The sequence below is a fragment of the Odocoileus virginianus genome, chromosome 33 (assembly GCF_023699985.2).
Source record: "Odocoileus virginianus isolate 20LAN1187 ecotype Illinois chromosome 33, Ovbor_1.2, whole genome shotgun sequence".
In the NCBI taxonomy this organism is placed as follows: domain Eukaryota; kingdom Metazoa; phylum Chordata; class Mammalia; order Artiodactyla; family Cervidae; genus Odocoileus; species Odocoileus virginianus.
In genome coordinates, this window is record NC_069706.1 from 21509597 (window position 1) to 21530115 (window position 20519).

The 20519-nt window shown below is 38.0% G+C and overlaps 1 protein-coding gene across 13 annotated transcripts in view; it reads left to right on the forward strand.

Annotated features, from left to right (window-relative positions):
• TNRC6A (trinucleotide repeat containing adaptor 6A) overlaps positions 1-20519 on the forward strand; it is a 218348-nt gene that overhangs the window by 138276 nt on the left and 59553 nt on the right. For 11 of the 13 annotated variants that reach the window (XR_011485467.1, XM_070461055.1, XM_070461053.1 and 8 more), the window contains 2 exons: positions 8676-8763; positions 16701-16722. The exons of the other annotated variants lie outside the window; for them this stretch is intronic. Coding sequence is in view for 10 of the 11 variants with exons in the window: in XM_070461057.1 (XP_070317158.1) it covers positions 8676-8763; positions 16701-16722 (110 nt within the window). In the remaining variant the exon portion in view is untranslated. The remainder of the gene's footprint in view (positions 1-8675; positions 8764-16700; positions 16723-20519) is intronic. 13 annotated transcript variants of the gene reach the window in all.

Consider the following 20519-nt stretch of genomic DNA (forward strand, 5'->3'; position numbering starts at 1 on the left):
TCTGTTTACAAATTTCTGCTTTCTACAATCTGGAGTTGTCATTAACCTGTCTCTCTTTTGTCAGATCTTACTGATATTGTCAACTGTTTCAATCTCTTGTGATTACCTTGGATTTCTTCTTTGCTTTTCATTTCCACTTGCCCCCATCAGGGTTTGGGACACTGCACTTCCACGTGGATTATGCCGCAGTCTTCTCACCCTGTCTGCAGGTTTGTGTCCTGCTTCTACCCAGCGCTTTTTCTCCCTTTTTCTGTCCCAGTCAGCACTGGCTCTGGATACTGCCTCGCTGGTAGGTCTCCGTACTTCGCTGTGTCCATGCCGTTTTGTGCTGCTTGCCTGAAAAAAGCCCCTCTCTGTCTCTGTAGAAATCCTGACTCTTTTTTCCTCTCTGTCTCTGTAGAAATCCTGACTCTTTTTTAAGTCCCAGATCAACTTTTTACTTCTCCCTGAAGCTTTCCTTAGCTGTAACAGTTCATACGCATGTCTTGTTTTCCTAAACTTGCTTGTAGCCTCTACCGGATGATTTCTTGTTTCCGAATTTCACGTGTGTTCATTTGTTGTTCCTACAAAATTATAGTTTAAAACAATGAATTCTACTAGAGTTCTAGTACAAAGCAGACCGCTTGACTTATAGGAATCCCCAAGCACATCCTTACTGATTTATTGATTAAACATTGTGTGGGTTGTTATTAAATAATTTTGGATGCAGTGAGTCAGGTCATCCAGGTACCTTGAGGGTCTGCTTCTTTGCTATGCTGTGGATATGCACTTTTAAAAATGGGATTTTCTTTTTGATTTTCTAACAAATGATATACACTGAACTGGACCTTGACCTTTTTTTTCAACTCAGCAGTGTGTCTTAGAGATCTTTTCTATAAAGCCATGTTTGTTGGGGGGTCCCCAATGTCACCTTCAGTTTTAACAATTCACTAGGAGGGCTCACAGGATTCAGCATATAATTATTCTCATGGCTGTGAATCATAAGAATGAAAGTATAAAAAACAAAAGCCGTAAAGGGAAAAGGCACGATGGTCAAAATCTGAAGGAAACTAGGAGCCGGCTTCCAAGATTTCTGTCCCTGTGATGTCACACAGAATGTGCTTAATTTCTCTAGCATCAAATTATGACAACATGTGTTAAGTGTCTACCAGGAAAGCTCATTAGAAATTCAGTGCAGAGGGGTTTTGTTTGTTTTGTTTGTTTGTTTGTTTTTTAGCGGCTGATTATGTAGTTACTATGTACAGCCAGCCCCTAAAAAAAGTCCATGGGGTTGCAAAGAGTCAGACATGACTGATGACTGAGCAACAGTACTGCACAACAATGTAGGTACCTTCTGCCTAACACATACCAGAATTCCCAACCGCCAAAAACAAAGTAGGCTTTTAGCAGACCTATGTTGCTTGTATATTAATTTGGGATTGGTGGGAACCTCCCTGAAATCCAAGTACCTTGACCCCAGTCAGGGGCCAGTCTTGCAGTCCTTTCTCAGGATCGTGGTCTCAACATGCTGTGCTAATAAGAACTTTTTCCTGCACACCATGGAAATCTGTACCTCCCCTCCTTTTAAAAAAAAACCAAACTAACTAGTGTGTAATATTTCATGGTGTGAGTATATTATGGTTTAGCTTTGCCCTGTTGATTGGTTTTTAGTCTATTATTTTGCAGTATCTATTTTTGTACATTTTCTTTTGTAGAGGCTTCAATTGAAATTGATTAGTGACATTTAAAAATTCACTGTTAACAGATACTTCCAAGTTGTTCATCAGAGGTCCTTGCTAGTTCATGTCCAACAGCAGTTTACAGGAGTATCCTTTGGAAGTGATTGCTTTGAATGATATTCATGTTGGGAATGAAGGGAAAGCTGACAATGAAGAATCGGGAAGAGCAGGTCCAGGAAGGGCCTTCTGGATCCCAGACTTGCTACCATTAAGGACACTTGTCTTGCCCTTTGTCTTCCCAAGATTCTTGGTTCACAGGCTCATCTCCTTTTATCTGTCTCTAATCTCACACCTTGCTGCCTTACTCATTTGAGTGGAGACTTGTGATTGTTTTTATCTTTTATTATGGAAAATTTCAAACATACGCAGAAATAGAACAGAATAAAAAGCTTTTTTTACCCATTACCCAGTTTCCGCAGTTGTCAACATTTTGTCAATCTTGTTTCATTTTTTTCTCTTTTCCTGTTTTTGGGAGGATGGAGTGCAGCCTAGAGTAGTGAAAGCAAGTCCTAGACATGGTGGTTTTAAAGGCATTCATTTTTGGTACTAATTTACAAAAATAGTGCATGTTTACCATAATATTTTAAATAGGGGTTTTCTTTTTAAAAAACTTAACAATTCCTGTAAATAGTTGGTTCAGTTTTGAGGTACCTTTGATGTTCCTAGTTCAGGGGGGTATACAAAAAGAGACAACTTTTAAAAAATATGAGCTAACGCTGTTCACAGTTTTACAAATTGCTTTTTTTCATTTAACAATGTTAGGGACATTCCTTCAGATCAACAAACAGGTCAAGTTATTTTCAGTGCAATGTGCTATGCTATTATTTCTTTACTGATGGACATTTCAGTTTTCCGCTCATATGCATATGGCCTTGTGTACTAGTGCTTTATTACTGTAAGATACATTCTGAAGCATGGGATGGCTGGTTAGATTATGTGTGACTTTATTTGTTTATTGGCTGTACCCCATGGCATGGAGGATCTTACTTCCCCAGCTGGGGATTGAACCGTGCCTCCTACAATGAAAGCTCGAATTCTTAACCACTGGAAGGACCATTGGGGAAGTCCCAGATTATATGTAACTCTAATTATTAAAACTGTTACCACAGTACTCTGCAAAAGGTTATAGTAATTTCTGCCATTAATATAAGAGAGAACCTCGTAATTTTTCATTTTTGCCAGCACTAAATATTATTACCCCTGATCATTTTTACCAATGAAATTAGTATAGTTTTTTTTGCCTTTATTAGAAAGAAAACCCAGCAATTTATTTTGGGAAAAAAGTATTGAGTTGGCTTTATACTAGGAAACGCAAAGCTTGGTTCAGTACTAGAAGATCCATCAACAGAGTTAATCATATCAGTGATCAAAAGTCAGAAATTCTATAACCATTTCAGTAGAGACAGAAAAGAATTTTAACAGAATATAGCATGCACTCATGACTGGATCTCCCAGCAAACCAGAAACAGAGAACAGCCTTTTACTGTTTAAATACTGAAATTTAATATTAATACTGGAAAACTTTTAATATTTAAGTTTTTGAATACTTACTCACATGGCTGAGAAACTTAAATTGAATGAAAAGGTTTATACGTTGAGCTCTCCCTTCCCCCATATGCCTAGTTCCTTCTGCCGCCTCCCCCAGTTACTATTAGTGTCTTAGGTGTTCTTTTAGAGTCATTTTATACACATGCAGGTGAATATGAACACATAGCCTCTCTTGTACTGTCAGGCACCTTGAGTTTTTCATGAATTTTTTTTTTTTTTTTTTTTTGGACAAGCGTTATTGCTCACTTCTGAAAGTTTTTTAGCTACCTTCGTGTTTCTCTCTCTTAAAAAAAAAAAAACAACTTGAACTCCTCAAACATGGACCTTTTAGCTCTTCACTAGTTTATCCCACATTGCCCTCCCACAAACATTCACAAAATAAAAAATACTAGAATTGCTGTCCTAAGTATCACCAGTGCTTGGTCCCCTCTTGTTAAAACCGGTGGCTGTTCAGTCTTTGTCATTGACTCTTTTGCTGTTCTTACTCCTGATTATACTTGCATGGTGTTTGGAACTCCAGTACATTGAATTTCCTGTAGTATGGGGTTGACCAGAAACTTAGTTCAGTTTCCTATACAGTGATTCTAGTAGTTCTTAGTTGTCTTTAACTTCGTTGGACACAGTTCTGTAAGAGTCTGTTATGACAGCTGTCCTATCAGTGTGCATTTACAAAAAGAAAGACTTAGCAACATTGGTGAGTTTTGTGTAGGCATTTTAATATTGAAGATGGAAGAAAAATGCAGTGCTTTTAGCATATTATAGTTTATTATTTCAAGAAAGGTAAAAAACTGAAATGCGAAAAGATTTGTGCGGTGCATAGAGAAGGTGCTGTGATTGATCTAATGTATCAAGAGTGGTCTGTAAAGTTTCTCATGCTGGAAATTTGTCACTGGATGCTGCTCCACCCTCCAGTACTGATTGAAGTTGATAGTGATCAAGTCAAGACATTGAGAACAATCAGTGCTATGCCATGTGGGAGATAACCAGTGTACTCAAAATATCCAAATCAAGTGTCGAAAATCATGTGTCGAAAATCATTCACACCACCTTGACTGTGTTAATCACTTTGATGTTTGGATTCTACACAAGTTAAGCGAAAAAAAACCTTGACCGTGTTTCTGCGTGCAGTTCTCTACTTAGACGTAATGAAAATGTCCTGTTTTTAAAAGAAATTGTGGTGGGTGATGAAAAGTGGATACTGTACAATAGTGTGGAATAGAAGAGATCATTGGGTAAGCAAAATGAACCACCACCAGCCACACCAAAGGCTGGTCTTCATCCAGAGAAGGTGATTTGTTTATGGTGGAATTGGAAAGGAGTCCTCTATTATGAGCTCCTTTCGGAAAACCAAGCAATTAATTCCAGCAGGTGCTGCTCCCAGTTGTTGTTTAAGTCGTTGAGTCATGTCTCTCTTGCAACTTCATGGAAGGTTGCCCGCCAGGTTCCTCTGTCCTGTCCGTGGGATCTTCCAGGCAAGAATACTGGAGCTGGTGGTCATTTCCTTCAGGGACTCTTTCCAACCCAGGGATCGAACCTGCACCTCCTGCACTGGCCGGCAGATTTTTTGTCTCTGAGCCCCCAGGGAAGCCTAACTGCTCCCAGTTAGACTAGCTGAAAGGAGCTTTTGACAAAAAGTGTGCAGAATTAGTCAACAGAAGACTCATAATCTTCCATTAGGATAGCACAGGACCACGTGTTTCTTTGATTACCAGATACAACCTGGCTGGAAAGTTCTGACTCATCTGCCATATTCACCAGACATTGTATCTTCAGGTTCCTTTTATTTTGGTCGTTACAAAATTCTCTTTATGAAAAAAATTTCACTTCCCTGGAAGACTGTAAAAGGCACCTGGAACAGTTCTTTGCTCAAAAAGAAGAAAAGTTTTGGGAAGATGGGATTATGAAGTTGCCTTGAAAAACGGCAGAAGATAGTGGAACAAAATAGTAAATACACTGGTCAGTAAAATTCTTGGTGAAATGAAAAATGTGTCTTTTGCTTAAAAACTGAAGGAACTTTTTGGCCAACCCAATACATTCTTTTTTCAAGTGTTCTTACAAAAGGTGGAGGGAAATAAAAGAATTGTGTATGCACACAGTCTGAGGAAAAAAGTGAGACCTCTCACTTAACCCATTTGAAAGAAAAGGTTTTATTCTCTGTCGCTTCTGAAAAGAGAGCTGGTCCTTGACTTTGAGAAGTACTAGGGTGTAGGGGAAAGGGAAGACCATGGCTTTGAGAACCTAGATTGGAATCCTGACTCCACTCCATACTAGCTGTATGACCTTGGACAAGTCCCTTAACCTTTCTGAGCTTCAGTTTCTTCATCTATAGGAGGGCAGTCTGTCCCTAACATTTAAAAAAAGTAACAAACGGGAAAATATCCATAATGTGCCCAGCATAATCACTGTAATGTTCTAATGACTCAGGTTTGTTCTTATAGCTAGACCCGGAACTTGCATTTTGAGATGTCCTGCTGCTAACTTTTAAGGGGAGAATGATTTTGCTAACTAGACTGTTCTCTTTGTGGAGCTCATATCAAATATGATGGACAATGTGGACCTATCAAATCCATCAACTCTTACTCCTTTTGATAAATAAGGTGAACGATAGACTCATATGTTGAATGAATTTGTTAGCATTTAAATTCTGGAAGTCAGTCTTTGGGCACAGGTGGTTGTGGGCGTGTGCGTGTGTATTTTTTTTCCAGTTGCCTTTTTGAAGGAGATGTGGGGAAAGTAGGGTTTGTTGTAATGACAGTTTTGAAAAGAGCTTTTGTTTCTCTTATGCTTTGGGTGTCTACTGATACTGTAATAGTCTCATGAGGAAAAATGGTGCATCTTTTAAGTACTAAAGAGGTCATTTTTGGTCAGCAAAACACTTGCTAATGTCGTCAAAAGGTCTTCAAAATGAAGTTTGAGACTGATGAAAAAAAATTCTAGGTAAATAATAAAGGAACATCCTATAAAGTAAAATTACAGAACAAGGACTTGTCTACAATTCACAGGCAAACACAAAGAGCAAATGCTAACGATTGCTGATGTTTCTGCATAAGTGACCCTAAATATCTTAAAAGTTGAATGAATACAGTCTTTCACTGAGAATTGGTGAGAGGGTTCCTAACTGGGCATTTGAGTGCTTACTCAAATGTGTTAAGAAAGCATTCTTCACTGAAACCTGATAAAAAGGTGATGAAACTGATGCACATGGTAATTTATCCTGTTTCTTCTTAGTGCTGAAAGAGTTTTAAGTCTATAGAGCTAGTAAACAGCTGTGGTTGAGTAACATGACAATGATGTAATTTATTTGCCTTTGTTTACTAAAATGCTTTTTTTCCTCTTATGCTGTAGCTATCTCAGGCCTTGACTTCTAGGATTATAGTGTGCAAGTTTGCTCGCTTTCACTGCCTCCCTGACCCAGAATGCTAGTGAGTGAATCATGGTTACACTTGGCTTGATCAGCCACAAGACAGTGCTACTTTGAACAAAATGGAATGAAAGACAGCAACAGTTATCACCCTTTTCTCCCAGCTTCTGATTTTAGCAGCTGTAAGCTTAGCTTTACTCGATTATCATCAGTTTTACATAATGTCACTCTTCGTTTTTCACCGTCTCCCTACAGCTCCTCAATTTTGTCCGTCAACAGAGCCAGCTTAAGTTTTGGGTAATCTCAGTCTTAGTGTACCTGTAGCAGCCCTTCTAGTTTCTTATGTATTTGTCTGTGTTTTCTCATCATACCTTCTGCTGCATCCTCACTGCCATATGCATTCCAGCCTTAATGAATTATTTTACAGTTTTCCAAGTGTCTAGTTCCTGTTCCTTGAACCGTCTCTGCCTGGTATTGATAATGACCCCTCTGGAAATCTTCCTCAAGGGCAGAATTAGGTACTTTTCCTTTGTGTGTTGATTTTCTTTAGGTGTCTTGTGATTTTTGGTTGTCCATTGATATTACGAATGAAGATTTAGATTCTAGACACTAGAGTAATTAACGTAGGTAACGAGTATGTTTCCTCCAATTTTGTGTAGATTTCCTTACCCGGTAGCCCCCTACATTGAAAGGGCTGGAGGAGTGTTGATGGGGAGCCCTGTGGGTATGAAGGGTGTTGACTGTTGGGCTTTACTTCAGTTTTTTTTTTTTTTTGGTTACAGGCTGAATTTAAATGCATTTGCTACCTGCGGCCACGTGGCCATCTGGGAATGCAAACTGGATGGCAGTTGTTGAATAGTTGGGGCCTTTCTGTTCCTTATGCAGTCTTTACTCCGTGCCTATTTGTGCTGAGCCAGCTCTAATCTTGGAGCCTCTCTGGAGCTGCACCAGAGGATGGCACATACAGCCATTTATGTGTTTAAACACGTTCTCTGTGTTTATTCTTAGATTGTAGCTTCCTTTGCTCTTGTTCATTCATCAGCTGTGAATAGATTTAGTACCTTTTCCCCTATCATTTTGTTGAGTGAGAGCAGAAAGGAGGAGACAAACACATTTGCCCATTCATCTTGAAATCCTGAGCCGGAAGTTCTATTGCCAAATTTGAACATTTCTGATTTTAAGAACTGAAACAAACTTATATTAGTGCATTATGGATTGTTTCCCAAGTGTTGATAGAGTAGTTTTGAATGTTTATAGGATATGAAGTTAGTATAATGCTAAAATACAAGTCATCTTTTTATGAATAAGTTGTGTTCTAAAAATAGGTATGAAAACAGAAAGCGACTCACAGACTTAGAACTTATGGTTGCCAGAGGGGAAGGGATGGTTAGAAGTTTGGGAAAATCATGCACACATTGCTGTATTCAAAATAGGTAACGAACAAGGACCTACTGTATAGCACATGGAACTCTGCTCCAGGTTATGCGGCAGCCTGGCTGGGAGGGGAACTTGGGGGAGGATGGATACGTGTATGTGTGTGGCCGAGTTCCTTCACTGTTCACCTGAGACTGTCACAACATTGTTAATTGCCTCTACCCCAATACAAAATAAAAAGTTGAAAGTTTGGGGGAAAAATATGTATCAAGTTTTTTAGAGCAAGGAAAGCTGAAAATATGCCAGATACTGGTCTGCAGAGGGTGGAGGGGAGGTTCCAGGCATTGCCATTAGCTACTGAAACAAGATGACTCTGCTCATGAGATGTTGTTTACATTCTAGAATTGGAGGGAGTTGTTTGTCTGCCAATGTAAAATTTGCTAACTTTAAGTTATCTTCCTTACTATAACATTAAAGCTCTACTGCTTGTGACTTACTAAAGAAAAGTACTGTTCAGTGGCTGTATACTTAGATTGAGGTTTTAAGTTATGTTTTATATTAATGAATGATAAACTAATTTGCCATATCTTCTAATAAGAGTGAATATGAATCTATATGCAACATTACTGTTATTCATTGATTTTGGGAAAGTTAATTGCAACTGTGTGGTTCAGGGATTTAGTGCAAGAAGAAGAACAGTTGATGGAAGAAAAGAAAAAGAAAAAAGACGACAAGAAAAAGAAGGAAGCTGCTCAAAAGAAGGTAGTATATGTATAAACTAATTACTTATATTAAGCAGTTTGAACATAGATTTAAAAAGAAATTACTCTTATTGGATTACTTAAAGCATTTGATTTAATGTTTTAACTTCAGTGGTGTTTTATTTTAGTATTTAATGTCTTTGAATATGCATAAACATTAATGTGTATACAATTTAATGCGTAGTTATTTGATCTTGCCAATAATTTTTTTAAAAGGTAAGTCCTTTCATAGGTCTTTTTTTCAATTAGGTGTTCCTAGGTTTTCATAATACTTAACATCATTTTATAGTGAGAAGAGCATGGAATTTGTAGCTTTCTAGAGAGGAGTTGAAGTCTGGCTGTCACACACAGCATACAGAAGGGTGTAGCCTTCAATTTTATTTAGCCTCTCTGGCCTTAGTTTCCTTATGTTTTGTAAAATGAGAGTTGAATTAAATAAGATAATGTAATACATATGCATAATAGGAAATAATAATGGAAGTAGTAATAAATATAATAAGAAATAGTCTCAGTTTTCTTTTCCCTGTTTATTTAGTACCTAGGCTCATTTTTTTTTTTAATTTTAAGGTTTTGTTAGGATGTATATGTATTTTTTTATACTTTAAAGTTTATTTTTAATTATAATATATTGATTTTACATACAGTAGAATTTTCACTTCTTGGTGTACAGTTCTGTGAGTTGTGAAGCATGCTTAGAATCATATCATAACCACTGTCACAATCAAGAAACATAAGGTTCATTACCTTAAAAAAAAAGTGTCTCATGGTATCCTGCTGTAATCAGAAGATATTTAAAAATAAGCCTAAGACATAAATGCTGCAAAAAATCTTTAGCCAGTACATTAATAAAAAATTATAACCAAAGCAACACAAATTGCAGAAAAATAAAAAATGTCTGTAAAGATTTTTACAAATTAATAGTGGAGGCTGATGACAGTTAACTGAGCTGGGCACTCATCTCCTACTCTATTGTTTCAAGGACCTTAAACATGTTCTTAAAGACCCAGTGAAGATACTATTCCATTTCTGTATTCTAATGAAAAGTTATGACTGTAATTTTTAAATACATATCTTTTGGTAGTAGCAACTGAGTTTAAACTATAGTAACAGAATTATCTCCCCATTATTTAGAAGGGAAAAACTCAGGGTACAAAACTATGACAGGTAGGGAGCTACTGAAGCACAGAGAGAAGAGTTTAACTCAGCCTGAAATGGAGTAGAGAGACAGGGGAATTTTCTTAGAATAGAAATGAACCAAGTGAATGAGGAACAGAATGGAAAATGGTTCCAGCAGTAACTGAGAATTAAGTGTCCATAGCTTGTATGTGTTAAAGTATGGGTTTTGATGGGAAGGAGTGGTAGGGAAGGCCAAGTGTGGAAATGAAGCCAATTGTAGAAATGTCAGGGGACAAGACTAGAGAGGCTGCTCATAGCTGTTGGCACATCTCTCATTTTGACCGTTGGGTGGCCAAAGACGTTTTAGTAGAGTGACATAAAATTTTCTGTTTTAGAATTGTATTTAGAACCTTGACCGAGTATAGAATTGGGTTGGGTAGAAACTAGAGACTGTGATAATAGTGAAGGAACTATTAAAAGCATCCATAACATTTGTTTAAAGGATATGAAGGAAGAGTAATTTAGATTGACCCTTAGGTTCTAGATTGAGTGGCTAAATACATCTTGAAAGTGAAAGTGAAGTTGCTCAGTCGTGTCTGACTCTTTGCGACCCATGGACAGTAGCCCACCAGGCTCCTCCATCCATGGGATTTTCCAGGCAAGAGTACTGGAGTGGGTTGCCATTGCCTTCTCCAGAGGATCTTCCCGACCCAGGGATCAAACCTGGGTCTCCCACATTGTAGGCAGTACTTTACTGCCTGAGCCACCAGGGAATCTTAGGAGAAGTTTAACCGGGTTGGGGGATACACAGAAAGGGGAAAAGAAATATAATTCAGTTGTGGACTGCAGAGTTTGGGTTACAGTGAAGCCAGTAAACTGGAGAAGGACAGAGTACAGAGCACTGAGTGAGTGATGAGATGAGTTGATTTAATAGGTGACCCTTATTATTGGCCTTTGGTTACTCAGGAGTGAAGGGGAAAGATGCATTGGTGGTTGGTAGGTAAGGTTTCGGGTGATTCCTAGTATATAGTTTTGGCATTGGTGATGCCGTAGGCCTCTGTCAGAGGCCTGTTGGTATAGGACAGTCTTTGCTCAGGATTTGTTATGAAAAAAGTTGTATCTCTGTAAGTTTAAAGTTGGGAGGGAGCCTTATCATACTCTTGTTTGAAGACCAATTACTTAACGAAAAGAGAGTCTTAAGAAACTTGAGATTTATTGAGAAAGATGCTAGGGTGCACTTTGTGTACAATCATTAGTTTGGCAAGCATCTGAGTGATGGCATTAGGCCATATTGATCCCTGCTTCTAGAGTTCACCATTTAGCTGGTAAGTTTAGGATGTATGTGAAACGACAGGAGGCCTTATTGTATAATGAAACATGTTAATTTGGAATTCACTCTAATTACTGAGGAGATTCTAAGAAAGGGAGGAGTTATTCAAATGATTTCTTTAAATATTCTGTTTTTTGTTTTTGTTTTTTATTTAAGGAATAGTTGACATGCAGCATTTTAGTGCATGCTAAGTCACTTCAGTCATGTTCTACTCTTGTGACCCCATGGACTGTAGCCCACCAAGTTCTCCTGTCCATGGAATTTTCCAGGCATGAATGCTGGAGTAGGTTGCCATTTCCTCCTCTAGGGGATCTTTCTGACCCAGGGGTCGAACCCAAGTCTCTTATGTCCACTGCATTGGCAGGTGGGTTCTTTACCACGAGTGCCACCTGGGAACTATTTTAGTAGTTTCATGGATACAGCATAACGATTCAGGATATGTGTCTGTTGTGCAGTGATCACCACAAGAAGTCTATCTAATCATTTTTTTTCCTTGTAATGAGGACCTTTAAGATTTTAAATACTGTATTTTTAAAAAAATGTGAGTATAATTTTAAAGTCGCATATTTAAATAATGACTCTAGTTGTTGAAGTTTACCTTTACACTCTTCATCACCAAATCTGAATCACCAAGTGTGTCTTTAATGCACAGATGATGATTTTTGTGGCATTTGGCCTCTCTCAAAATCTGAAGCGACAGTTCTTCACACTCTTCACTGCTCCATCCCTGTCTCACGGTATGGTTCATCGCTCACCCCAGCTGTGTCCCACTGAAACCACCATCAGAGGCTTAGAGATATGAGGAGGGTTTTTTCCCCTTTCATGAGATCTTCAGCATTGATAGGGTATTGCTATGTATTCTGTATATACCGTAGTATCTGGGGATTGAACATAATATAAAGAATATTTAATACTGCTAATAAATGCTAAGCTTAGTAGACTGAACTGGCACTGTAAATAAAACTGTTCTCCGAATCCCACATAACTGGCTTACAACTGAATTTGAATACAACCCATTGGTGAAATGAGGACAGCTGGTGTTTCTGTAGGCTGTTACCAAATAGTTCTTTAAAAACAAAACAAAAGGAAAGATCACCCAAGTTGGCACACTAACAGCCCATATGAAAGATTGTGAGTCACAGGAATTCTCCATTTCCTTAAGCTTGTATTTGGCTGTAGTAGGAGCCAGCAGGTGTATCCAGGTAGATGACAGACATCTTCATAAGTCAGGGAGATGAGCCTGTTTATATAAATGTTGAAAACACGAATTCACTCTGGTAAAAACAGAGTGTCTGTTTTATGTAATCTGTGTACACTTTTTAAAAGACTACGTACGTATTTTTGTTTCTGAAAGACTTCAGATACTATCTGTTTTAATTCAGTGAGTTTATGTGTAAGGAACACAAGCATTAAAATGAGTTAAGTGTCACCATCAGAGTGGTGGAACAGGAATAGAATTGAAATCTTCTATTTCCCCTAGCTGATGGTTTTCCAAAACTCAGTGCCATGGCTTTACCCTTTTGGTACAGAACTTTAACTTGTACTTTTATGTTTTACCAACCAAAGGTGAACTTTAAAGCTGGAAATAATATGATAGTTTTTATAAGGTATTTAATAAATCTTTAAAATGAATACAGAATACTATGAATACAGAAAACAGATTTAACAGTTTCTAATTGCCAGTGTGGCAACTTAAATTTAATAGAAATTCAAATTCAGACCATGAGTTAGTCTCTATTTTAAATGAGAAACTAGATAACATAATTCCTTACATAAGCAATCAGACAAAGCTCACTGTACTATTTATACTATGATAGTTTTTCTAATTTTGTCTATTAGTTATCAATTTAAATATTTTAAATTCCTCTATAAAATTTTTTTACACAAAATTGCATGGTTTTTATGATATTTCAGTCCCAGTACATCTCTAGTTAATAACAGAAATCAATGACCAGATGATTTTTTTTTTTAAGCCTTCTATTTCACATCAAAGAATTATGGCTGTTTGCTTATCTTCTGATTCTAGGCTCAGAAAATAATTTAATACAGCACAAGAATGTAGTTTCTGTACTTGAGAAAAGGGCAACAATAGTAGCAATAGGTTGTTAGGATGAATTTCTCTCGTTTCTGGTTTTAGAAGAAATTTCTAGAAGGAATCTTGAGGGAAATGTAGTGAGGAAGAAAAAGGAGGATGAGAAACAGGTTAATTACAGAGGGATAATTTAGTATCAACTTTACTTTAAACATGTAATTATAGTTCCTAGAAAGCATATAATGGTTGAGGGTTGGAGGAGAGAAGCACCAAGACAAATTGGGATGTTTTGGTTGAGAATGTGTAGAAGTCAGTATTCTTGAGTGTTTTTGTTACCATGTTAAAAGCTCAAAGGGATTTTTATAAAAGGCTTTGTGGATTTAATGTGCTCATTTTGAGTTTAAATGAGAAGTAGATTGTAGGAAACTTCCAATTTCATTCCTCCGTTTTGGAAATTTTAGTATTTACTAGTCCTGTCTCCCAAAGGTCATTTTGTTCTGAGACTGGGAATCTTACCTGGCACTGTTAAGACATTTTAGATGATTTGAAAGGGAAAAAAGCAAGACCTGGGAGCTGGGAGTGGGTTTGAGTCCGATCCCTTCCCAGTGTGAGAGCACGGAGCCAGAGCGTGGGTGAGTAGGGCTGATGGTAGCCATACTCGGTCCTGTTTACTGAATGCTTTCTGTCTGCTTGACGCGGCCCCAAGTGCGCGCTCGCTCTTCCCCCTAAGCTCTTGATGTGAGTTCAGTCCTTTTAGCCTAGCAAGTCTGAGGTAGGTGTTTTATTCCTGTCTTAGAGATGAGGAAACCAAGCTTTAGAGAAGTTAACCAATTTTTGACCAACGTTACACTGTTCACAGTGAAGCCAGGAGTGAAAATGAGGCCGTTGGGCTTCAGACCCTGAGTTCTTAACCGCTGAGGCGTACTTAAGGGTTGAGGAGCTGGGTCGAGTTGTGCAGAGCCTGACAGAAACAACAGCAGGCATGGACCTGGCGTGTCTGCCACTTGTCTTCACTGGTATACTGAGACAGTGGTGCTAATTGCTGTGGAGTCGCAGCTCAGGTTTGTTTGTTTGTTTGTTTAAGAAAACCCGTATTCAAAGTAGAAATACTTTTGCTTCTCAGTTTGCTGAATCCTTTAGTTCTGTTGTACAAGATCCACAATGATACTTCACGTTGAATAGTATTATTTATCCAGAAAAGGTTTATATTTTACTTGAGCCTCATGAGAGCCCTGGAAAGGTAAGCAGTACAGTTTTTTTTTTTTCCCCCTCCTCCTCCATTTGAGGGATTGGGAAACTGAGACGTAGGTTTAAATGACGTAAATGTCATTTGAATGACAAGGTCATTTCAAAGTAAAAACAAAAAAATTGCTGAAGTTAATTTTAGTATATATTATATAACCCAGTAGATCCAAAATATTGCTATTTTAACTTGTAATCAGTATAAAATATTATCAACGGGATAATTTGCCTTTTAAAAAAATGCTCACACTAACTCTATCTCAGTGGTCAGTAACCACATGGGGATAGTGGCCTCATTTTGACCACTGCAGACAAATACTCTTAAAATCACTGACCCCCACTTGGAAAACTTTCTTTTTAATAGTTTGTGTAATATGCAGGGTCCCTGGACCAACTCAGCACAAAAACCTGTTTGAATCATTCCATTTGCTCCTCATAAGGAGCTCTCTTGGGTTCTGGTAACTAACATTCTTTCACTATATTAGTTGGTGTTCTGATGGGCAGACTCCTTTGAGTGTCTCCTTGGTGGTGTTGTCTGTAGATGACACAATACTTGGATGAGGTTAACCACTGTTCTCAAGCAACGTGGAGGTTTTTTCCCCCAAAGGAGCTGGCATAGTAGATATCTTTTACGTTGTAAGGCCTAGAAGAGCAATACTGCATGTCTTGAGATTTAGTAATATGGCCATGGTTTCTCTGTACTGTAGCCTGGTTTCCTTTGGAAATAAGCCGTGGAAGAAACCAGGACAGTTAAACAAAAAGATAGAAATCCCCACAAAACAGCACACAAAGTCTGTTTTCAATGCAGGATAATTTCTGTGTAGATTTTGTTTCAGAAAATTATGTTATCTTATTGTTTGGCATGATATTTATAACACTTGAAAGTATTCAGGTACTGAGTTCTATTTTTCTACAGCCAGATTTTAAAAACAATTTCTCCCAGAAATAAATGTTTAAGCTAGTTGACTGGTCTTTTGCCATTGTCCTTCCATCAATTTTTTTTTTCTTTTAAATTTTAAATCCATATAAAGTAAAGATGGGCCTCCATTATTGTACTTGTTACTAGTCCTCTAAAACTTGGTAAAGCATTTAAGTGCCTTGATTTACTCTGCCTTTCTAGGCAAAGGTTCATGTTTGGTATGGCTTCAGTATTATAGTAATTGCCATACAGTGTTTTACCATGTAGTTCCACAATGATATAATTTTTTAAATGGTGTTTTTGGCAACAGTTTACTGTGATTAAGCAAAATGATTTATCCTGTCCTATGACAGTTTAAAAAAAATGCTTATCTTCATTTAGAAACAATTCCTGATTATTCAGTAACTAATTATTCAGTCTTCCCTCACCTCCCTGCCTCCCTGCCTATCTGCCAATCCTTGTATCTTTTTTTTTTTTTTTTTTAGGATTCCTGCGCAGTTGGGCATAATCAAAAACTTGATTTTCTCTTGTGGCCTTTGTAATCAGTTCTTATCGAGGCCCTTGAAGTTTGAGCCAGGCACCTTTGGGCAGTCCTCCTGTGCTCAAGCCCCTCCCCGTGTTGTATCAGCCACAGTGCAAGTAGGGGCAGGCATGGGAAGCAGGGCCCACAGCAGTTTAGCTTCAGAACACAGTTATTTGAATTTAATTGTCAGATGTGTAGGAAGAGACAAATATATTTCAAAATTTTTCCCACCCCAAAATACCTAAAAGTTAGCTATGTTTAACTGCAGCAGCCTAACTTCCAGGAGATAAATTTGTACTAGTTTGGCCAAAGAAGTTATATGCAGCTTTTCTTCCAGAAAACATGATTTGTCTTTTGTCATTTGAAATAAGAAAATTTGAAGCCTTTTAAACACGTGCAGAATTCAGTAGATCCATTAAAGGTAATGGTGACAGTTGTATAAAAATAATTTTAAAACCAAATGATGAGAGAAGTGCAGTTCCATTTTTTATTATATACTGTCATACAATGGTGTCTTCTCCACTTTGTACCTAAAACATTTTGAGAATTTTTTTAAATTAATAAACATTGTGTCAGGGACAATGGGGCACATCTGTGGGAAAAGCATGCTTTCTTTGCATATCTTTTCCTATGCAGTTCATCTAAATGACGAATTCCTTATTTAATAAAAGTGTATATGTCTTATGTAATAGTAATGTATGAACATTTTATCATAACAATCCATTTCTTTCAGTTTCATATTTACATTGTTTTTTGTTTGTTTGTTTTTATTTTAGGCCACTGAACAAAAAATCAAAGGTACGTTGTTTAAAGCTATTTTTTATTATTTTTTTCATTAAAGCAAGGTTGTTGATATGCATTTTTATTCATCTCCAGGATGGGAGAGAGAAGAGCGTGAAAGGAACAGAGGGGTGGGGGCAGACTTCTGCAGTGACATCACCTTGGAGTCGCCTTTTGGGGTTTATGGGTTATTGTAGTATATATTACCACTTTAAAAATACACTGTCTTAAGGCCTACCTTTCAACTATCTCCTTAAACACCACTTACTAACATACTCCCTGGATTTGAGTGTTTGAACACACCTACCTTTCCTCTGGTCCTCCATCTAAAAGTCGTCTTGTCTGGAGCTACCTCTAGGGCGTTGTTCCTTTTTCTCTGTATACTGCTGTCTCCCACTCCTCCCTGTAGGCAGACAGTGACATCCATTCTATGTTACCTCTGAGAATATTAGATTGCTAACCTTATGGTGAGGTTGAACAGCCCCCAGTACATGCCAAGCAAAAGACATCAGGGTGGTGAGGAAACAGGAACCTTATTCCTCTCAGATCCTGAATCAGAATTTCTTCACCCTCCTAGAAATTAGTGAAAGGTGTACGGCTGTCTGATGCTGAACTTACTGGGCCTAGAGATTGTGAATTTTTACTTAAGCTAATACCAAAAGTAAAATCTCTGCATTTGACCAATATCTGAACTCAGAACTGCCTGTTTCTATTAGAGGTTTCTGTAAGGAGTTGGTTAAGGTCCCATTTTTAGATGCAGTTGTTTGAGAGGGAATGGCAACAGTTAAGGAACACCTTTTTTGAGCTTGTGAGTCTTTAAAGATGAGATAGCCAGTCAAGGAAAATGATGACATGGCAGAGGGATCAGCATCATTGAAGAGATAGAGGCAAGAAATAACGTGATGTTAGTGTGTGCTAGTGGTATCCCAGGAGCGCTAAGTAAGTACCCAGTGCTGAGTGGGCAAGGTTAAAGGATTTTCCTGACGGAGGTTGGTAGGGGCCAAAGAGGGCCCTGTATGCTAAATGTACTAAAGGAGCCACTGAAGGAAAAGCTTAAGAAGAGGGTGACATCACCATTTGTTTTTTCATTCTTCTTGTAAATCCATCAGTCATTTACATGGAAAGTTTGGTTGAAATATGGGCAGGGATTTGAAAGATGGTGCCAACAGAAGACCCTGGGCAGAAGAGGCGGGTGAGCAAGAAGAGGGAATAGTAAGAGAATGAGTACAGGAATGCTAAAGGGAGACGGCAGAATGTAGGCACGGAGGTGGGGGGGGACCGGAAGACTTCGTGCTGATTTTTCCATGTGAAGGTCATGGTCATAAGCTGTGCTTTAGGAATATTTCTTTGTCATTTGTGTCTAGTGTCACCAAATAGAAGCAGTTCCAAAGAGGGCAGAGAAGGAATGAGACAGAAATGGGGATTTGAACTGAGGTCTTGGCAGTAGAGGTGGGGGATGGATGAGCGATGTGTGAGGTACAGTTGAGAGCGTTGGCAGCTGGTGAGAGCAGAAGAGAGCCGAAGGTGATGTTGTGGCCTTGAACCTGATGTCTCAGTTACAGGGATGTGGAATGATGTAGGGAGTAGCATTGCCAAATTAATTAATTAACATGGGGAATTCCCTGACGGTCCAGTGGATAGGACTCTGTGCTTCCACTGCAGGGGCCACGGGTTCCATCCTTGGTCAAGGAACCAAGATCTCACAAGCCTCACAATGTGGCCACAAGAAAAAAAAATTTTTTTTTTTTAGTAAGAACATGACCAAATTAGTTTTCTTAAAATTCCACTTTTATCGCACCACTCCCTTGGATAGGAATGTTGAGTTGTGTTTGTTGCTTTGCTTCGAAACCACCTGATTGACTTAAAGGCCCTCTTTAATCCTACCTCTCTAACCAGCTTGTTTCCCATCACTACTTCATATTTTTCAGATCCTTCTTATCTTTTTATGTTCATTCCTGTTTCTATTTCTTTTTGATCCCATTTCTCAGCCAAGGATGCCTTTCAGCTTTTCTAAACCTCTCAGAACTTATTTTCTGATGGATCCCTCCAACTGCCATTGATCCTTCCCTTTCTGGTTTCTTAAGATGTATTAAACTTGGGGCACAAATTTATATTCTAACCTTAGATTTTTGACTGGTCCATGGATATTTGTTTCTTTAAGCTTGATCTTTGAGTGCCTGCTGTTTATATCCTTTCCAAACAGAAGTCATTTCTTTTACATCCATACACGAGACATGAACATATTTGAATCTTTTTTAAGAAACTTTTTCCCACAATTCTGAGAATGTTGGGCTGAGTGTATGAAGGTCATTTCAGAATACTTCGTTGTTTTGCCAGCTGTTTTACTCACTTTATCCTTTGAATGGTAGCTGCTTTCATACTTGGTCACACTCTGATTCATGAAAGTGTATCTGTTTTCGTGGTACGTATAATATCTGTATGGTGTTTATGGTTTGGGGTTTGCAGTGATTAGATTACAAATTGAAGTCTTGTAATACGGGTTTGGCTCACACAGTTGATTTTTGCTAAGCTTAATTTTGGAATAATTTATGATTTACCGAAAAGTTGAAAAATAGTACAGAGAGTTCTCATATATACCTCACCCAGTTCCCCATTATTCGCTTCTTACACTTCCGTGGTAGTTTTGTCAAAACTAAGAAACTGACATGAGTTGATTGGTATTACTGAACTCCAGACGGTATTTCGATTTTACTGTTTCTTCTGTTAACTTTTCTGTTCTACGACCCAGTGCAAAATAATTTGTTTAGCTATCATTTCTCCCTGATCTCCTGTGGTCTCCACACAGTGTTTTTATTGATATCCTTTAAATTTTTAATTGATTGCCATCATTTAAAACTCATGAGAATTCACCTTAACTCAAGATTATAGTTTATACTGTCAGCATCGTTTTTGTCTTTTTGTATTATAGAGTCTGTATAAAGCCCAAGTTTAGTTACATGTGGCTTTTAAGTACTTGAAATGTGGCTAATGCTGCTGAGGAACTGAATTTAAAATTTTATTGGCCCACATAGCTCTAGAGCCTTCTTCTTCGTTGTTAGAGTCAAGATTTTAGTGCTCAGACTGAGCATAACTGATGAGGCTTGGCACTTCCTTTAGAAGTCTGCCTTCATGAGCGATTTCTTTTTCTAAGGCTACTGCCACTCTCGCTTAGATAACACGTGCCAGTGTTGGTGTCATTCACTGGTGGAGCTGTATAAAAGCTGGATTTCTGTAAGGTGTCACAAATTCAGTTCTTGACCAGCTTTGTTAGATGAAAACTATGATGTTTATTTCTTGGTGTGGTGAACTCGTGGTTCATCTCACAGAAGTGTGGATGTTTATGAGTGACATAATGACATTTTTGAAAATTTTATTCTTGTGACTTGAACTTTGAAAAACCATGAGGAGCATAAGTATTGGAATGTTTGAATATTTGAAGTTCCTTTTTAAAGTATGTATTTGAGTATCTCTTTGAAGCAGCAGGAAAATGAAGGGCTGAAAACATTATGGTGAGATATAGGAATGGATGAATATCTTATGGACCTTACACTGTAAAGGCAAGGAAGAAGTGATTGGGAACTCTGGAGGGTAAAGGTCATTAAAAAAAAAAACTTTCTAACTCTGACACTGGCTTGTTTTGGAAGCATACAAAGGATTGTACATTCCTTACAAAAGAATAAGCACTGTTAATTTTTGTCAGCTGATAGTTGTTTTTCTGTCTGTATATTATGCCAGGGCTTTCTTCAGGTGGTTTCATAAGCAAGCTAATTATAGAGAAGGGTAATCCCTAGTGCTCCTAATGGAGATAAGGGGAG